Raw genomic sequence first — 19554 nt, 5'->3', positions numbered from 1 at the left:
CATGGTTACTGCCACTCGAATGTTTTCAATGCTGTCATATTGCTTTCCTTTCATTGGCAAATGAAGTCAGAGGAAGAGAAAGAAGTCAGAGGTCGCTAAATCAGGTGAATATGGCAAGTGATCCAACACACAAACTTGGTTTTTGCTCAAAAACTGTCTCACAATGTTTGAACGATGAGATGGTGTATTATCGTGCAAAAGTGACCAGTTGCCAAATGCTGCATCAACATATTTTTGAAACGATTGATAGCAAATTCTCGCTATCAATCGCTTCAAAACTTCGACTTTTGAAGTTTTGGATTTGAAGCAAAACTCACCATTGACCGTTTGGCCAGGCAGAACAAATTCTTTTGAATAATACCCTTGGAATCATAGAAACAAATCAGCATTGTCTTTACTTTTGACTTCTCCAACTGACTTTTTTTTTTGGATGCCCCTCTTCTAGTGGTCTCCACTCAGCACTCTGTTTTGGGATCAAACTCAAAACACCACGTTTCGTCACCAGTAACATTTGTTTCCCTTACAAGCAGTTTTAATGAGGTCCTTGCAGTGCTCAATTCGATACATTTTTGGTCATCGGTCATCTTGTGGGGGACAAATCGCAAATTCAATTTATGAGGGCCCAAACTCTCGGTCAAAATGTTGTACACAGTTGATTTTGGAATCCCCAATTCATTTTCAATCAATCTCACGGACGATTTCATATTTTCTTTGATGAAATCATGCACTTCTTGGATGTTAACTCCACTCAGTCCAGTTTTTGGAACGGCCCGACTTTTCGTCGTCCTCAAGCGTCTCACGACCACTTTGAAATCGCTTAAACCACTCGTAAACTTTGAGTACGGGATAAGCATTCAATGCGTTTTGGTAAAACTTTTACCAAGTTTAACACAAAAGTCAATCACAGCTCTCTGTTTGAAACTCATTTTCCAACCGTTCGTCAAAATACACTATCACTCGGCTTCCAATGAAACAAATGTCATAAACAGTTGACACAACACTAATGAAGATGCCACTTTCGACAAGAAAAAGATACAACAGGTGGCGCCACTAGTTTCTTCTATCTTCGAAAAGTTCGGTTTCTTTTTGGACAGAGGGTGTAGTAGCTTTTGTCCTTTTGTTTTTCGATCATGTGTCCCAGAATAAATAAAGCATCCATAGTTCTTTGAGGCATAAAACCAAACTGTCTTTTGCAATATTAACTTCTCCCAACTTTTCATCTATGATTCTTTCCAATAACTTCATCGTATGAGACATAAGTTTAATTACTCTATAATTACTATAGTCATGTATATCTCCCTTTCCCTTATATATAGGTACCACTACACTGTCCCCATTCCTCAGGAATTACCTCTTGACTATAGATCTCCAATAGATTCCATATTAATTCAATGCTTTCTTCTAACACTTTCCATACCTCCACTGGTATTATCTGGTCCAGCAGCTTTTCCACTCTTCATTTTGGCCATTGCTCTCACCACTTCCCCTAGTCATTCCTTCATTTGGTAGTACCTTTTCCTGATTCATCAACTTCTCAAAATATTCCTTCCACCTGCTCCTTTAATCTGCTTCACTTTGGAGATGTCTTTCATTGCTTTACTCTGATATTCAGTCAACCTGTAAACCTTCTTCTGTCCTTCACTCGTTTCTCATCATAAAATTTTTATATGCCTTTGCTTGCACCACTACTTTTTTTTTTGCATTTTTCTTCTATTCTCTATAGAGTTAATGACCTTCATCCCTCTGGGAGGCATCCCAAACTTTCTTTGCTGCTTTCTTCCTTTGTATCGCTGCTAGTACATTTTCTTCCCATGTTTTCTCTTATCTTGCCTGATGTTTCTCCCAGTATCTCCTTGCTACATTTCCTAATTGTGTCTGCACTGTATTGCCACCATTTCTGGACCACTGAAATCTCTTTTTTATCTCTTTAAGTACTATCTCTTTAAATCTGTTCTTCACTGTTTCCTCCCTTAGTTTAAACCATTTTATCCTGTGCACTCCTTGTGTTCTTGTCTTTACTCTTTGGGATGCAAGTCTATGCAAAGCAGTCAATGTTGTGAAGTGACGTGGTCTCCAGGAATTACCCCACAGATCCTCACTTCCTTGAGATGTGTTCTTCTGTACATCAATTTGAGATGTTATGCTGCCGCTCTTGTACATGATCAGATGTTCTTCCCTCTTGCTGAAGAAAGTATTTCTCCAGAGCTATTTCAAATGCAACTGCAAAATCTATTATTCTTAAACCTTCCTGATTTGCTTCCCATATCTCATGACCTCAATATTATGTACTCTCAATGTATTCTCTCACCCTGTTCATTTTTTCTACCTACATGTCCATTTAGATCGCCCCCAATAATCACATGTTCATCTTCCTTCAATCCTTGCACAACTCCATCCATTTGAAAATCTTCAAGGGAAACATTATCAGGAGTACATATCAATACCTGAGATATAAAAGCTATTAAACACCTGAAATGGCAGCTGGAGTAGATGATATTCAACCAGAAATGTTCAAATACAGAGATATAAAAGTTTTTCAGTGGCTGCACTGTATAATTCAAATCTTATTCAGAAATTCAAATTCCAGAATGCTGGAGTTTGAATATGCTAGAGTTAGAGAAAATGCTAGAGCCCTCATAGTACCCATCCATAAAAAGGAAATAAAACAATGTGGGAATAGAGGAATTTCCCTACTGAGTGTTATGCAGTTAAGTTATACAAGCATGCTTAATCTAAAAAAATTGTGGAAGAGAAACTCAAGGAAAAATAGTTCAGACCAAATAATATTTACCATTTCACTGATAACAAAACCCGAGATGTTAATCTTTATGTTACGCAAATGTCATATACTTAAATAAATCCAGTGCATCTCTTTAGGATTCCTTAATTAAACTGAATAATTGTTGCAAAAAAAAAAAAAAAAAAAAAAGTGAAAGTTAGCAATAAAAATAAACCCAAACCATGAAGTCCTCTTAAACGATGACTTCTTCTAAGGCCGGAACAGACCACACTAGGCCTAAATCCTTGATATGCATGATGATGATGAAAATAGACACAAACATGGAAACGTGAACTGCATTTTCTATGTTAAATATATGGAACTAGTAAGATATTTTAATTATTCAGGGTTTTTATTTTTTTATTTTTTTAAATTTAGTGAAGACAGCAAAATCAAAATATGGAAACAATAATAAAAGACAGTAAAATAAATTTGTATGGAATAAGAGAAATCAGTTAAAACACTGAAATAGATGTATAGAAGTGCTAACCAATTTAACCTGCAGATATGGGGGCTAAGTTAAAATTAAAACAGTTGATCAAAGAGATGATGCATTGATATGAGAGCTCTGAGAAAAATTAGAGAATGAAGAGATACCAATGCCAATCATTAGAAATGAACATATTTAGAAGAAACCTGACATTGTTAGCATTTCGGAATGTGTGAGATGAACTAATCTGAAGTGGTATGGTCACTTAAACAGAACGAGCAGAAGGTTAGTAAAAAAAACAGGTGTCTGATGCCTGGCAGAAAACCCAGAGGATGACGAAGTTTAAGTGGAATGAAGTTAGTAATAGTGCTTTAGACGACTGAAATAAGATCTGACAATACTGAAATCATGACAAATAAGACTACTTCAGAGGGAGAATCACAACAAGCACTTAGTAATAATGTAAATTTATCTTGTAGTATCATAATATCCTCTATAGCCCCTTAAACATATATGTCAGAAATTTGATGAGGTGCTTAAAGGTCAAAGTTTCTCCTTCTTGTGGTACACCCCATTTGTAAGTAGATTATCTAAGTGGGTACTAAATGAATGAGGAGGACTTGCAATTTAAGATTTAGCCAACTAAACTCTTATTGGCTGAAACCAAAGATAAATGGTACAACATGATAGAATTTCATGCTGGGCAGGGTGTCATGTAAACGAATACTCCTGTTGTTTCCATTAGAGAGCACCAGGGCAAACAGCATAAATGTCAACTACCGGAACCAACCTTAGCAAAATATCAGATTTTGAGATTGGTGCATCATATATAAGCAAGCAATGGAAAAGAAATGGATAAGTAAACAGATTAATATAAAAGGTGTTGCTGAAACAAAGACAAAAAGCAGGAGAGATTTTTCTGAGCAACAAATACAAGATGTTATATTCAGGCAATCAATAAGGGAACAGAAGGAATAGCTACAGTATTCAACATTAAACACAAGGATAATCTTCTTGAATTGGTGGCAACATCAAGTAGTGATATGATTAAATATCAGAATGAGAAACTGGACAATGTAGATTTATTTGTGCATATGGCCCCATAGAAGGTTTTACTAAGGAAGAAGTGGAGAAATATTTCAACACATTGGCTGATAAAAAAAAAGTATTCTTGTTGGATATCTAAACAGCAGAGCATGAGATGAGTACCAAAATATAGATTTGGGAAATTTTTGAGAAAAGAGCAAAGCCAATGATAATGGTAAGAACTGGCTGGATTTCTGTTCAGGACATGGACTAAATTATTACTAACACAATGCTCCCACAAAGATGTACACAAATTCAGAGAGAGAAGATACAATAAATGAGTATCGCTGACTGTTATTTTTGATAGATGTCTTCACATTGGTTCAGGACAGAAGAATATACAGGGTATGTGAAATTGATCATTTAGTTTTGAGCAGGATAAATTAATATCATATTGAAAAGAAAACTGTATAAAAAATTTCAAAACAAATCAAAGCTTTCAGAGGTGAACTGTAGACTAAAATACACAAATATTATTCTAGAAAAAATGAAAGAATTTCCAAATAAGAACCAAACCCTGAAGAAAACATTGATTTAGCCAGAGAGGCACATGGTAAAGTTGTATATGTGGATAGAAAAATCAAATCTAGATGGTGGGTTCAGTCTGAGAAAAAAGGAAAGCTTATCAAAAGTTCCTGGCAAGTAAGTCAGCTTGCACTCTGAAAGAATACAGAGAAATGTAAGAAAACAAAGCACTGTAAAACTAGCTAAACTACACATCATGGACTTACAGACATGGAAGAATTCAGTAAGAACATAGAAAATAAATATTGGGAAGGTGGAAAAATATTCTGGTGATTATTCAAGAAAGTTCACAAATACAGGAAGTGTACTATAAAAGGAATCAGAAATCAGATGATAAAGGTCACATGAAAACTGAAAATGTCTTGAGTAATTACTTTGAAAGATTCCTAAATGAAACAAATAGTGACAGGTGGTAGAAACATTCAAAAGGAATGCAATCAGGGCAATATTAGAAGTAGAAAAAGCCATCAAAAAACCTAAGATGTGAAAGGCAGCTAGAGTAGATGACATTCAACAAAAATGCTCACATATGGAGGTATAAAAGTTTTACAGTGGCTACATTTCATAATTCAGAAGACCTGATCAGAGGGTCAAATTCCAGATCCATCTCTAAAATGAGAAATAAAACAATGAGAATCAAAGCAATTCTCTAGTGAGTGTTTCTGATAAGGTTTATATAAGTATACTTGAGAAAAGGAAGAGAATTGTGGAAGGGAAGCTTGCAGAAGAATAAGTCAGGTTCAAGACAAACAGAGGTTGTCAGGATCCGATTTTCACTTTGAGACAAACAGTTGAAAAATCACAGGAATATAACAAGGATTTTATCTAAGTTTTGTACGAGGGTGGTCTGAAAAGTTCTCGGCCTAACAATGAAAAAAAAAAACAAATTTATAATTTAAAAATTATTTTTATTTTCAACATAATCTTCCTTAAGACTAATACATTTATTCCAGCGATGCTCCTGCACCATTATCGCATCCCTGTAGTGGTTCTCAGCAAGATCTGCAAAATACCCATCTACAGCTTCAATCACTCTTGATTTGAAGAAAAAATGCTGACCAGCAAGGAAGAGTTTTAGTTTTGGGAAGAGATAGAAGTCAGAGAGAGCCAAATCTGGGGAATAGCATGGATGTTCCAATAATTCATAGTACAGATCCCTTAATTTTTCCATTGCCAAAACACCTTTGTGGGCAAGTGCATTGTCCTGATGAAAGATGATTTTTTTTCTTCTGAAAACGGGTCTTTTCTCACGAATTTTTTCATCTAGTCTGGTTAAAAGATTGGAATAATATTCCCTGGTTATTGTTTTACCCTTTTCAAGATAATTAATAAACAAAATACTTTTAGCATCCCAAAACATCTTTCCTGCTGATGGAACAGATTTTGTCTTCTTTAGTGCTGAACAACCAGCTTCTGTCCACTGTTTTGGCTGCAGTTTGGATTCTGGTGTGTAATGGTGAATCCAAGTCTCATCCATAGTAATAAATCAATGCACAAAATCTGTTTTATTCTTGTTAAAATGGTCCAAGCAGTGTTCAGAGATTTTCAAGCGAGTGCGTTTTTGATCTGCTGTGAGCAAGTGAGGTGCTAATCTTACGCAAAGCTTTTCCATTTGCAATTCTTCATGCAAAATATATCCTACACGTTCTTTTGAAATGCCTATAGTCTCAGCATTTTCACGCACTTTAACTCATCAGTCATCCAATACCATATCGTGCACTTGATCAATAATTTCCAGTGTTGTTACACTTTGCGGACGTCCTTCACATGGATCATCTTCAAGGCTGGTACAATCAAGTTTAAACTCGGCAGCCTATTTTGTTAATTGTCGAAAATGAAGGAGAAGAGTGCCCATAAACTTTTATGAAATTTGAATGAATTTCTTTTGACGTTAAACCTTGTTTTAAAAAGAATTTAATAACCGCACGATACTCATTTTATCCATTTCAAGGGATACAGAGAACACTTTTTGCTTCAGACAGCTGTATAAAAAAAACTACTTGATAGAATGACTTGCAATTTCACATGGATGCTTATGACAGATGTACCAACTTAGAAAAAAAAATCCTGCCGATAGTGTTACCATCTATGGTCGAGGCCGAGAACTTTTCAGACCACCCTCGTAGATCTGGAAAACGCATATGACATGTGTTACGAAAAAAGCTGTTTAAAATATTGCAGTTATATGGTGTAAATGGGACATCATATAAAGCAATACATAGTCTATATTGAATATGGTTTAAATATGGAATAAGGCACAGGAATATGGTTTAAATGTTGAATCAAGTGTGAGACAAGGATGTATATTATCTCAACTATCATTTCTCTTCTATATTGGATCATACTATGAAAGTGGCATTAAATCTAATATCAAACTTGGAGATTTTACACTCCTAAATAAATAGTAAGGATTTCATAACTAAACTGAATAACTGCTATAATACATCTGGTTTGAAAATTAAAATCAGCAATAAAAAGACAGAGGAATACAAGCAGAAACATTGAAAACATCAAATGCATCATGAATGAAAAATTCATAGAAATTTCTGTTATTTAAGCACAATTTTTTAGTGAAGATGCATATTAAATTTGGAAATAGACAACAGAATTAGCAAAGCTGGTATGTGTTAGGAAGTCAGATGAAAAAATTGATGGAATAATATAGAAATCAGTAAACTAGCATATAAAAGAGTGTCCAAATAATATTCTAGCATATGAATCTGAGAATTCTTTCTTACATAGTGATCAGCATTCATTTCAATTATGGAGATGACTAATATGTTATAGAAATAACTTCAGTTTAATATAAACCAAAATAATCACATGAAGTTTTAACCTTCTTATTAAAGTGATCATCTTGGGTATACAAAGAGACAGGCAACATTACATATAGTATGCTATGACCAAATTAATGGTCAATAGTTGACCATCAATTTGGTCAACTGTTAATGCTGTCCTGACCTCTGGTGGAAAAACAAAACTTCTACATCAAAGCTAAAGTTCTGTTAATAGTTTGGCTAGAAATTACTAACAGATAAATTAACAAAAGTCAGTTGTTTTTTTTAGTACCCCCCCCCCCCACCAACCATAGATTAGGCCAGTGTTAAGAGGTAACCAAATTAATCTGTATCTTTAAGTGGACAATTCTGTTCTTCACACACTGTGGTCACAGTCAGAATAGGCGCTTTTCTGTATAGCATGATAATGCACCTGCTCACAAAGCAAGGGCCATAGCTACATGGTTTCAAGATATGGATGTGGAAGAACTAAACTAAAATGCCCTGACCTCAATTCTGTTGATCATATTTGGTGAGCTGGAACAAAAGGTTGCATGCCAGACCTACTTACCCAACACTCATCAGCTGTTCGCCACACTACAAGAGGAATGGAAATGAATTCCAGAAGCAGTTTATCAGAACTTAGTGGAAACTACTCATATTGACAGCAATGTTGTAACAACAGTAAATATAAACAGCTGCTGTTTGGACACTTTTGGCAGCATAGTGTATATTACTAGCTGTTAAGCACAACTAGTCATATAGCTGTACAACTATATGGCCAGCTGTACTTAACACTGCAAATATGAATGCTGTGCAGCAGAGGATAAATGTCGAAAATAAATTTTATGAAAAACTGTAAACAATATGATTCTTTTCTTAGACACATGATCATTAGCAGAGTAGACATTCTTTGTTATTATAATGAGTGGACAAAAAGACTTGAGTCCATTCGAACATGGTATGATAAATTATGATATCTATTAAATTATTTATGAGAGACTAACACCAAAGTAGGAAAATAGACAAGACACAGACCAATAACTGGTTCAGAAAGCCTGCATAACATCAGTAATGACAAGGAGATTAGAACTAATCACTACTATGCACACTTCAGAGGACTTGGTAGCATATCTTCCCAGAAGTAATATCCATAAATTTTGTCTTCTCGACATGTAACAGTAAGCAACCAAACAGACAATGAAATGATAGACAAGGCATGCATAAGAAACTATCGTACCTACAGAGGAGCTGATGTAAATTGTTTTCAGCCTTCTACTAGGAGAGAGAAATCCATTTCAAGTCAAATCTTCTATATCTCAATATGATGTCCAGATGTAAAGTATGTAATTTTTTTCACATTCTTATCAGATTTAGCATCTCTATGGCTGAAAACCATAGAGATGAAAAAACTTATAGAAAAAAAAAATCAGATAGGTTGGAGTGCAATAATTAATTTTTTTTTTGTGCTCTACTACACGTCAGTAAATCATGTAGCATACTTTCTTTTGTTTTTTCCCCTAAAATTCAGCCAAGCTCAGCTCTGATGACTTTTGTGTTTAGACATTCATTTTTCTTACCTGCTTATTCATTTTTTTCCTAGACTTCCATGGAAGTTCTATCCAAGAACATCTATAACTTATTATACTTTCTCCACATCTTGTGACAAAAATGGTTACACTTCAGATAGCTCTATACAATGATATTAGTAGAATAATACATCTCTAATAATAACTTTAATTCCTTGTTAAAAACAAATGGTAGTGCCTTTTTTATAAAAATTAAGTGGATATTAAATCCAGCATTATTTCAAAGCTGAATATAGAGACTATAAAAGTTTTGTATGAAATTTGACAAGAGAGCTTACAGGAATACACTCGCCGATATTTACGAGTTGCCCTACGTTATAGGAGAGACAATCGCTATACCCAAGCGTCCATATATTCCCCTCCTATTGATCCATTTTGAAAAGGTTTCACTGGCCTGACAGCTGTTTTAAACTTGGTTTTCATCAGAGACTAGGCAGAAACCTTAAGAGAGCAAAAAACTCTCAGTACTAAGCAACTTGAAATATCAGACATGTATTTTTTTGTAAGTGAACTCTATTAAGTTTGAATTTGTGATATTTTGATGGATTTCAAACCATCTTAATATATAGAAACACTTGTCACAGACCAAAGGAACTACAAATTGATTCCATGGTTATTTGACTAAAGTGCACTTGGTCCAACACCTGTATTCTGCGATTGTGCTCTTAGTGAGGATGCAGTTTTGAAATTTAGCAAAATATCACAAACTTAAATCACTGATTTTGCTTTTATGTGGTGGTGTTAGTCAATACTTAAAAAGCATGAAATTCTTCTGGAATAAAATTCTTAAAAATCCTAAGGCTGATGTATGTTTGTATATAATTCACTTTCAGCAGTAACTTGAAATCCAGAAAAGCTAGGGTCTTTATTCTTGCCTCCTCAATTTCCAATACCACAATTTCCCCTGAAGCATACAAAAGGATTAATTATAAAACTATTCAAATGTTTGTCTTTCTCTCTTGCAATTATTTAGTTATTTATATCTCTACATTTTAATTTATATTTCAAACCAACATCCTCACTCAGAGAACAAACATTTATCACATAATCAATGAAGTTAACTTAAGGAATGTAGAATTCCACATATAGAATTCTACATCACAAGTTAATTTCTGATGGTATCTTTGATATCCCAAAAGCAAATCCATTTTCTTCTTTTCATCAGTGGATGAAAGAAAGTTAAGAGAAAAGAATTTATGGTTGATTTTCTCTCACCTTTTTCAGTGCAATAGTCAAAATGTTGCAAACCTATAGTACATTAGTACTGCAAGTGAGTTACTTTAATTTAAATAGTTTATATATTAGGGTTATCAGAACTTTTCAGGCCACTTCAATCTTCCAGTAAGAGGGGTACCAGTCTCACAATGGGAAATGAAATTCATCTATCTTCTAAAGACATTCACAAACAGATTCAAACCTACAGTCTGTTAGTTGTAGAATGGGTTTGCTATCTACTCGCCCAACCATGCCAGCAATTCCGATTTCTGATTTGTACACCTGTTTTGCAACAGAGCTCCTTACTGAGTCTTGTTGTCACCACTGACTAGTTAATGGGGCCAAGATGGTGAGCTATCAACAAGTATCACCATTTTGACTGATCTGGTCTTAAGTTACAATTGAAAAACCTTGCTGCCACAATCACTATTTTCCAACTAGTCTATCAATCAAGCCCACCAGACTTTTTATGAAGATCACTGAAATGCATCACACCTATTTCTTCTGGAGATTTCTAATTGAAATGTCCTCAGAGGAACAGATATGATATACAACGAAGTGTGGATGCCATTACTTTTGAGCAGGATGGCAAGCTTCTTTTACATCCTGAGGATGGGATTCCCCCATGGATAAGATCCTTCCTTGTCCAAAGCAAACTCATATGCCAACAGCTCTGAAAGTCCAATGCAGTTCTAATGGCTTTGTGCCATGTAAATTTCAGTCTTCCCATGGGTCTTGTACCATTCAGAGTGCCCTCAAATATCAGGCAAGGAAATCTGTCTGGTTCTATTCGCACAATGTGGCCAAACCAACAGAGCTGATGCCTTTTAACTGTCGTTAAGAATTGTTGAATTAGAGATATTAAAATCTTGTAGCACTTATGCATTACTGTTATGTTTTGTCCAATAAGTTATGTTTATTTTCCTAAATTGATTTACTACTAAATGATCATGTGAATTTATTTTTATAGTAAGGAACATAAGTAATTAATGCAAAGACGTTAAAAAGCAAATCATTTTTACATTGCATGCAGATATTAAGAAAAAATTACATTCTCAGATTCCCTATAAAAACTAAAAATAATTATGAGTTGGAGTCAGTTGCCACTTTTTTCTAAACAAGCTCATCTGAATATTGCCAAATTACAAATGTGTCATTGACATAATTAAACAAGAATGTTGAGGATGATAGAACTGAAATAAGTTCTTACAAATGTTCATGAAGAGAGTGGGCTACCTATGAAATTTCCGGCATATTGTTTATAAATTGTTTTTCTAAGTTAAATAACCAGATTATAACAAGACAAAGCTTGAAAATATATATCATCATTACATAAAAATTCCAGTGTCTGCAGTGGTGAGCTATAGAAATTTTAACAAAGGGCTCGCATTGTCAAGCAAAAAAAAAATTTTATTTCACACAAAAACTTATTAATACAGCTTGTGTACAAATTCCAATCAATAAGTATGAGAGGACAATCAACCTCTAAAGGCTATCATTTTTAAATAAATATTTCATGATCTAAACATGAAATATTTGCACACAATCAACTGTGTTAATTTATCTCACATAAGAAAAACATTTTTCAACTATCAAAATATAATAAGAATGAAATCTTTATAATCTTTTATTAAACATTTTGGCTACTGATTTACCATACGATTGGCTACTAGAAGAGAGTAGGGTAAAGATAGCACATGCGCTTATTTTATTTTCAAACTTGGGCGCATTCATTATAGATGAGTTGAAACAATAATTCCAAATAATCTATACACTGCCGAATAGACTCATTTTTGTTAGGTTACAGTATGAGTTTGTCGCTTAATATGTTTCAAAAAAAAAATTTTTTTTTTAAAATAAAGAAGTAAACAAGAACAAGAGGTTCGCAAATTTGAGAAAATTTAACAAAGGGCTTGCGCGAGCCCCTTATAGCTAACCACTGAGTGTCTGTCAAAACATATGAATAAAAAAGAATATATGTTTGAAACTAACTACAATTTCAGTATTACTGTTACCATTAACTTGCTTGTTGCTTAATTCACTTAAACATCAGTTTAGTTTATTTCACCCACCTGAAGAAGTGTACTATAATGCACAGACAGTGGAGGTTAAAACTTCACAATTACTATTCAATAAACAGTCTCCATTTGAAATGTACAAGACAAACTCATTACCATTCATTCCCAAACTACTGTACACCTCAGACATGGACCAACACAAGTTACAAGGAAACAGCCAGATCACTGAAAGAGGGTAAACAGAATTAAGAATGAATTAATGAAAGAAAAAGATTGAAAGTAAGATAATTTCTTCTATGATGAAGCAGTTTCAAGTGTACACTAAGAATCAACAAGGAGAGAGCTGTAAGATCTTTGAACGACAATGTCACGCATGAGATATGAAACAGGGTAGCTTACATGAATGGATAGAAAATTTAAATTATCCACCAGATGTGTAAGAAGGTGATGAACTGCCAGTTGTATTTGGAATGCAACTTTCCACTCATTATATTTTTTTTTATATACTTCATGGATTTATGCAACTAATATAAAAATTATTGCAAATAACTTCTAAATACATATACTTCAATTTTTCGCCGAGTTCAGTAGTGATATAAAATTCAGAACCATGGCCCTGTAGACTCTAACATTAATTGATACTTAATGTAATATTTCAAAAACTTTATTTCAAACCATAACTCTTCATAACTCAGAAAAATATGCAATTAAACACTATAAACTACTCGTGAATATTGACATCAATATTAATAACAAAAAGCTATCAAAATTAATTTCAATCAAATATTCAAATGAAGAACTTAAACTATTTATGATTTACTAAATTATATAAAAAAAAGAATTGCAAACAGCCACTATAAAGAACAGAACAGCATTAGAATATATCATAAAAATTGAAAATATTACCTGCACGATCATCCAATTCAGACAACTTCTGATCTCGTTCCAATACTTTCTCCACATTGGTACGCATGATATCCACAACCTAGTCAAGGATGTGGTCACCAATCCAAAAATGCAGCAACAAAACAAAAGAAAAATAGCAAAATTAGTATTTAATTGACAGGACAGAATTCCACCAATAGCAAGGCAGGGCAAACTTTATAATAACTGTCAATAAAGATGCTTATTTGTATATTGCAATTTTATAATCCAGTGTTTTACGAGTTGCCTCAATTTTCAGATTCAAGTGTGGACAGGAATTTCTAGAATATGATCATCTTTGCATGACTAAAATGACTTGTGACAAAGTTTGGGTTATAAATATATGTTGAAGCCTATTATATCTGGCAAATGCAACCATAAATTTCATTAAAAAGTATGTTGATAGCTTATGAATAAGGAAGTGGTTACACAATTTAACCATTTTTAGTCAATCCTGTATATTAACACATGGATAAATAAGACAAATGCTGCTTCAGTCTCAAAGTCAATTCTGTTTATGAGGAAAGTATTAAAAGAGTTAACTAGATTTATCAGCAGTATTTAACAATAAAAGAAGGACTTCACCTACCAATTCATGATCAATTTCTTTCTGGAAACAGTATCATTTATATGACTTTCTAACCCATGATTATAAGCTTTTTTTTTTTTTTTGGACACGTTTATTTTTTGCTTGTGTATGTAATTATGAAAAACTACTGCTGTAATAAAATTAAACTATCAATCACTTCCCTGCCAAGCATTTTGGCTGAATTCAACCCTGAACATGGTAGGTAGATGAGTGCTCACCTGCACGGTCATCCAGATCGGATAGCTTCTGATCTCGTTCCAGAACCTTGTCTACATTGACACGCATAATTCCCACCACCTACAGCAGTAATAAAAGTGGTTTTCCTGATTTTTTTCATAACTTCAATGGATTTGATGGAATAAAATTATATAAATAAAAGTAACTAAAGAAAATTAGTACACACAAAACAGATGTACATATTGGGCCCCCCAAAAAAATAAAATAAAAAAATAAAAACAAAAACTAATATATAAAAATTTACCTTGCACTAATGTAGTAAAAACAAAAGGCAAGGCAAACACTTCTGCTAAGATGGTGGGAACCATTTAGTCCATGCAGTCAGCATGCTCTCAAAAACCATCACCAATGATTTTTGAGAGCAGTCATACTGATGTAATTCTAGGCATCCTTTCAACATATGGCTATAAACTACTTTCTTGCAGAAGATTGAAAATTTGAAAGTGTAAATTTTTGACGGTGTTAGATAAATGAACTTTAGTCAATTCTCAAATGTGAACTTGCATCCAAATGTACACATTACTGGGTTGGGGGGGGGGGGGGCAAGAAGTCTGAAAACAATAAGCAGAGCTTAGACGAAGCAGCAAAATATGGAGAAAACACTGATATTTAACTGTGGAGGACAGGGACACATGAAATTGCCTCCAAGGATAGAAAATTAAGAATTCTATGATGGCCACAGGAAGTCAAAGCAGCTGATAAAAAATAAGTCAATAACATTCCTGGTTGGCAAGTCAGAATGCACTATTAGAGAATATACAGGAAAATATAGAAAGGCTATGTGTGTAACAGAACATAAACAAGTCTTAGGAAAATTTCGGAAAGCATGCCCAAAAGATAAATATCATGAAGATATAATTGTCTCATATTATGTCAGTATAACAATATTTTGGAGAGGGGGAAAAAAAAGTAGCAGATTAGAAATAACTGGAGAAAAGAATATACAAATCAGACAATGGTGATATGAAAACTGGAGATAACATTCTGAAATTATAAATTACTCTGAAAAATTAACTGAGGTAGTAAGAGCCAAAAAGCACTAATAGAACATATCTAAGAGGAATGCAATCATAAGTATACTTCAAAATGGAAATAGAGAAAAAAGCCATTGGAAATTTCAAATATGGAAAGGCAAAAATATAAATGGCAGTTGACAGCATTGCTAATCTTCAACTAATGGGGAAGCAAGTTCAAATCCCAGTAATAATTATGGATGCGTCTGTAAGTGATAGATGAATTTCATTGTATAGTATGAGACTACCACCTGTTACTAGAGAAATGAAGTAACATGGAAAAGGTCTGCACTTGGTCTCAGATTACCTGCACCTTGATCCACTTGTAAAAATGTCACAATTATTTTACTTACCGTATATTTTCGCGTATAATGCAATCCACGTATAATGCGAACTAGAAATTTTGTTTGAAAACTAGCCCTAAAATGTCATGTCCACATATAATGCAATCTGTTAATCTTGTTCCCTAACATTATAAATAAAACAATACGAATTAAGAAAGAAATATTTTAAAACAAAATGTCAAAATACTTTAAATTCTTCTTTATATTTTGAGTCATCAAGCATTTCATTTATAAATTCATCTGTAGACATTGCATCATTGTCATCATGCTCTCCATTTTGTTGTGCATCATCCTCGTTTTCATATATCTTTGGATCCATCCAATGAATTACTTATTCCACATTTAAGAAATGAGCATTAAATCATTTCAGATGGTATGGAATCCCAAGCTTCTTTATTTAAAGAAGCCATTTAAAGTGATCTTTAAACAGCTTAATCAAGCGGCTACAAAATGGAAGTTAAACCACCCGGTATGAATGCTAGGTCTGTATACGTAGCTCATGCTTTCTCTTTGCTTGCCTCCGTTAAATGTGCCCGGAACATATCCAAGACTAGCATGTTTTGTTGACATAACAAGCTACCTGGATGTTCCATACCTGATCCAGACACAATTGTACACCTTCTTCATCCATCCAACCTTTCTGATTGGCGCGAACAAAGACACCTGGTTGAAATTTCATATGCTTCGGAATTGTCTTCCTTTTAAATATCACTGTCGGCTTTAATTTGGTTCCGTCTGCCATGCATGCTAGAACAATGGTAAAATGCATTTTTTCATGTCCCATTGTTTTTATGAGGACACTCTTTTCACCAACTGAGTTTACTGCTCAATTCCCAGGCATATCAAAATGCATGGGCATCTCACCCATATTGCCTATTTGGGAAAGTTCATATCCGTGACACTTCCGAAATTTTATGATAAATTTATGGAAGGAGTCCACTTTTTCTTCAAGCTGCTTTGGTAACTTCTGCACAATTTTTGTTCGGTGTCGTAATGTTAATGCTTCGCATTCCATAAATCTGTTGCACCACCCAGGCAAAGTAAGAAAAGATTAAATACCTGGTGTGTCCTTGAATTTACCATTCTTGAGTTGTAGAGCTCAAAAACGTATAATGCCATCTTGTCAGTGCATCAAAATCCATTCATTTAGCTCTTCTTTGAGTTCTGGAAAGGATGCTTACATATCCATGATGGGCACGTTTCATTTTGGGGATTTTTTCAAGACACTTTTTGCTTACCCCCAAAGTCTAATATTACTCTCTACTACACCAAATTCTCTCATAGCAACACTGTTATTATGTTCTTCTGCAAACTGCACGACACGCAATTTAAATCCTGTTTCAAAAGATGAACGTTTACATTTTTGTTGGCTCATTTTCAGGCTAGGTTTGTGTAACGATTAATATTTAAAATGAACTGTGGTTAAACCGATATAACTGTGCTAATATCCCACCAAGGGGGCGAGATATTAGCACTACTTACATTAACGGGCTTTATGTGCAGATATGATGCACGCTCAGTCGCCAAATGTGAGTGGGTCAAGTAGATTTGGTTGCATAGGCATTAGGTAGTATATATTGTGTGCGTGCCAGTCTAATAAGATGTTATATTTTTTAAGATCCGTATATAATGCGAACCCCTAACTTTAGACCAGAAATTTTAACCATAAATTTCTTGCATTATACGCGATAATATACGGTATGTCCATTTCTGAACAGTATTATATATATATATATATATATATATATATATATAATAAAATCAAAAAAGGTTTATGTTAATGGATAAAGTCATCTTTAAAAATATATGTATGTGTTCGCATTTAATAACATAATTGTATATGTTAGTATTACCAGATACCACCATGTGGTTAACCGGTGGTGATGGAAAAGATTTAAGATGTATTTAATTAGTCAAGAACATATCTAAGAGGAATGTTCTTAGGAATTTATACAAAAATTGCATGTATATTATTGTGTTTTTTTTTTTCATAGTAGTATTCTCATGTCATGCATATTACAACATATGTGCACTGTGCTAATAGTTTCCATATTGTCGCTAGACTTACACTTTGAATCTTGGTAATGGACATGCACATTAGTAACGAGTTTTTAGAATAGCTATTGCTGCACAATGAGAACACTAGCAAGCAAGTAAGCAAGCTAAAAAGGAGGAAACAAAACTAGTGAGTTAAGGGACCTTTTTATATAGCTGATATTTTTAAATAAAATATATATAAATGGACAAATAACAATAGAATGGAATACAAGTATAGTAATACCTATATTTAAAAAAGCAGATAAAAGAAAACCTGCTAATTACCAAACACGTTACAAAATATATAGTGAAAAAATATTAGAACATCAAAATGAATTTAGTAAAGGACACTATGATAGATTCACAGTCTTTTGTACTATTTACAGAGAAAAGAGAATTTAATTTAGAAACTCACCTTTTGTTTACAGATCATGAAAAAGCACGTTGGAGGCTTAATGGATTTTTTAGAACACTCAGAAAGGATTAAAACAGAATTTACTACTTCCTATATTTCGTCCTAGTCACTAGAACATCTACAGGGATTACAAAAACAACTAATGTAACATTAACACAAATATCATACAATACTAAGCCCAACCACGTGGGTGACACTAAAGTCCTATCTAGGTGGAGCACCCTCTAAGGGCGGTTGTAGCTGGCCTGGAATGTAAGGTGGGACACGTCTGGTGATGAGTGTTTCCCAAATCTTCAGAAGCTTAATGCAACCGTATTTATTAAGATTTGGTTGATTTCTGAGTGCTGCTCTCTCTTTCTTGAATTTGCTGTGGAGAATGGTGGTTTTCTTCCACAATATCCTGTGGATGGTGTCCAAGACATGGTCAGCCAAGCCTGAATGACCATAATTGTGTTTACAGATGTAAGACTTGTGTTCCTCCAGGCAGATGGATGCTGATCTGCTGTCTATCCAAAGTACCCCAGCTTACAGGAACAGGGTACTTTGTAAACTCCAGGCAGAGAGAGAGAGAGAGAGGAGGGAGCTGATCTTTCATAGAAGGGATAAGGGTAGCAAGTTTGCGGTGGGGCTTATATGCTGTGTGTAGGTTGTACTTTTTTAGAATCTTGGTTATTTTTTGGATGTGCCACGAATGTAGGGTATGGCGATGGCATTTTTAAAATCTTGTTGACGAGAAGGACGGAGAATGGGGGAGGAACTGATAGCCAACAACATCAGACTTGACGCAGCCAACATCCTCGCTCATTCTTTGCCTCCAAAAAGTAATTTATCGTATGAATAAATTACTCTCCTGAAATTACGGAAAGAAAAAAGTATCGTCATCACCAGAGCGGATAAGGGTAATGCCACAGTCGTTGTTAATACCAATGAATACAATCGTAAAATGAATATTATCCTCCGCGGTCGCACTACCTGCATCCAGCTAGAACACGACCCCACAAAAACACAAGTTAAGAAATTAAAAATCTTACTTAAAAAAGTATCTTCCTGGTCTCCTGACATCACGAAAAAACTTAAACCTTTCCACTCCCGTCATCCCGAATATACGGCTTACCAAAAATCCACAAACCCAATTCCCCACTCAGACCTATAGTAGATGCCACCAATGCACCTTGCTACAGACTGTCTAAACAACTGGCCAACTCTCTGATCCCCTGCCACTGGAAGGTCCACTTCCTATATAAAAAACTCGACCCACTTTAAAGCCCTCATAGAAAATTTAACCTTGAATAACTCAGACATATTGGTAAGCTTTGATATCTCCTCTTTGTTTACCAATATTCCCTTAACTGACACCTTATCTCTCTTAGAAAACGTTTTTCCGTCTGACATCTTAGATCTCTTTTCCTTTGCCATTAACTCTGGGTATTTTTCTTGGAAGAACAAAATCTACAAGCAGATAGAGGGAACCGCCATGGGTTCCCCCCTCTCGCCAATTTCTATATGGAAGATTTCGAAAAACGAGCCATAGACTCAGCCCCACTCAAACCTTCTATCTGGCTAAGATATGTAGATG

The 19554-nt window shown here is 34.4% G+C and overlaps 1 protein-coding gene across 2 annotated transcripts in view; it reads right to left on the bottom strand.

Annotated features, from left to right (window-relative positions):
* The window catches only part of LOC150107655 (vesicle-associated membrane protein 3-like), a 112599-nt gene that overhangs the window by 35336 nt on the left and 57709 nt on the right, over window positions 1-19554 (bottom strand). Inside the window, exon 3 of one of the 2 annotated variants that reach the window (XM_090391987.1) lies at window positions 14151-14229. In XM_090391987.1, coding sequence (XP_090248113.1) covers window positions 14151-14229 — 79 coding nt within the window. Of the gene's footprint in view, window positions 1-13325; window positions 13405-14150; window positions 14230-19554 lie in introns of both variants that reach the window. The other variant, XM_090391986.1, reaches the window with a different exon arrangement.

This window comes from Typopeltis vanoorti, chromosome 4 (assembly GCF_054136105.1).
Source record: "Typopeltis vanoorti isolate ZY-2024b chromosome 4, IOZ_Tvanoo_1.0, whole genome shotgun sequence".
Lineage (NCBI taxonomy): Eukaryota > Metazoa > Arthropoda > Arachnida > Uropygi > Thelyphonidae > Typopeltis > Typopeltis vanoorti.
Note: the sequence above shows the minus strand (reverse complement) of the source record. Positions and strands in the feature narration are given on the sequence as shown.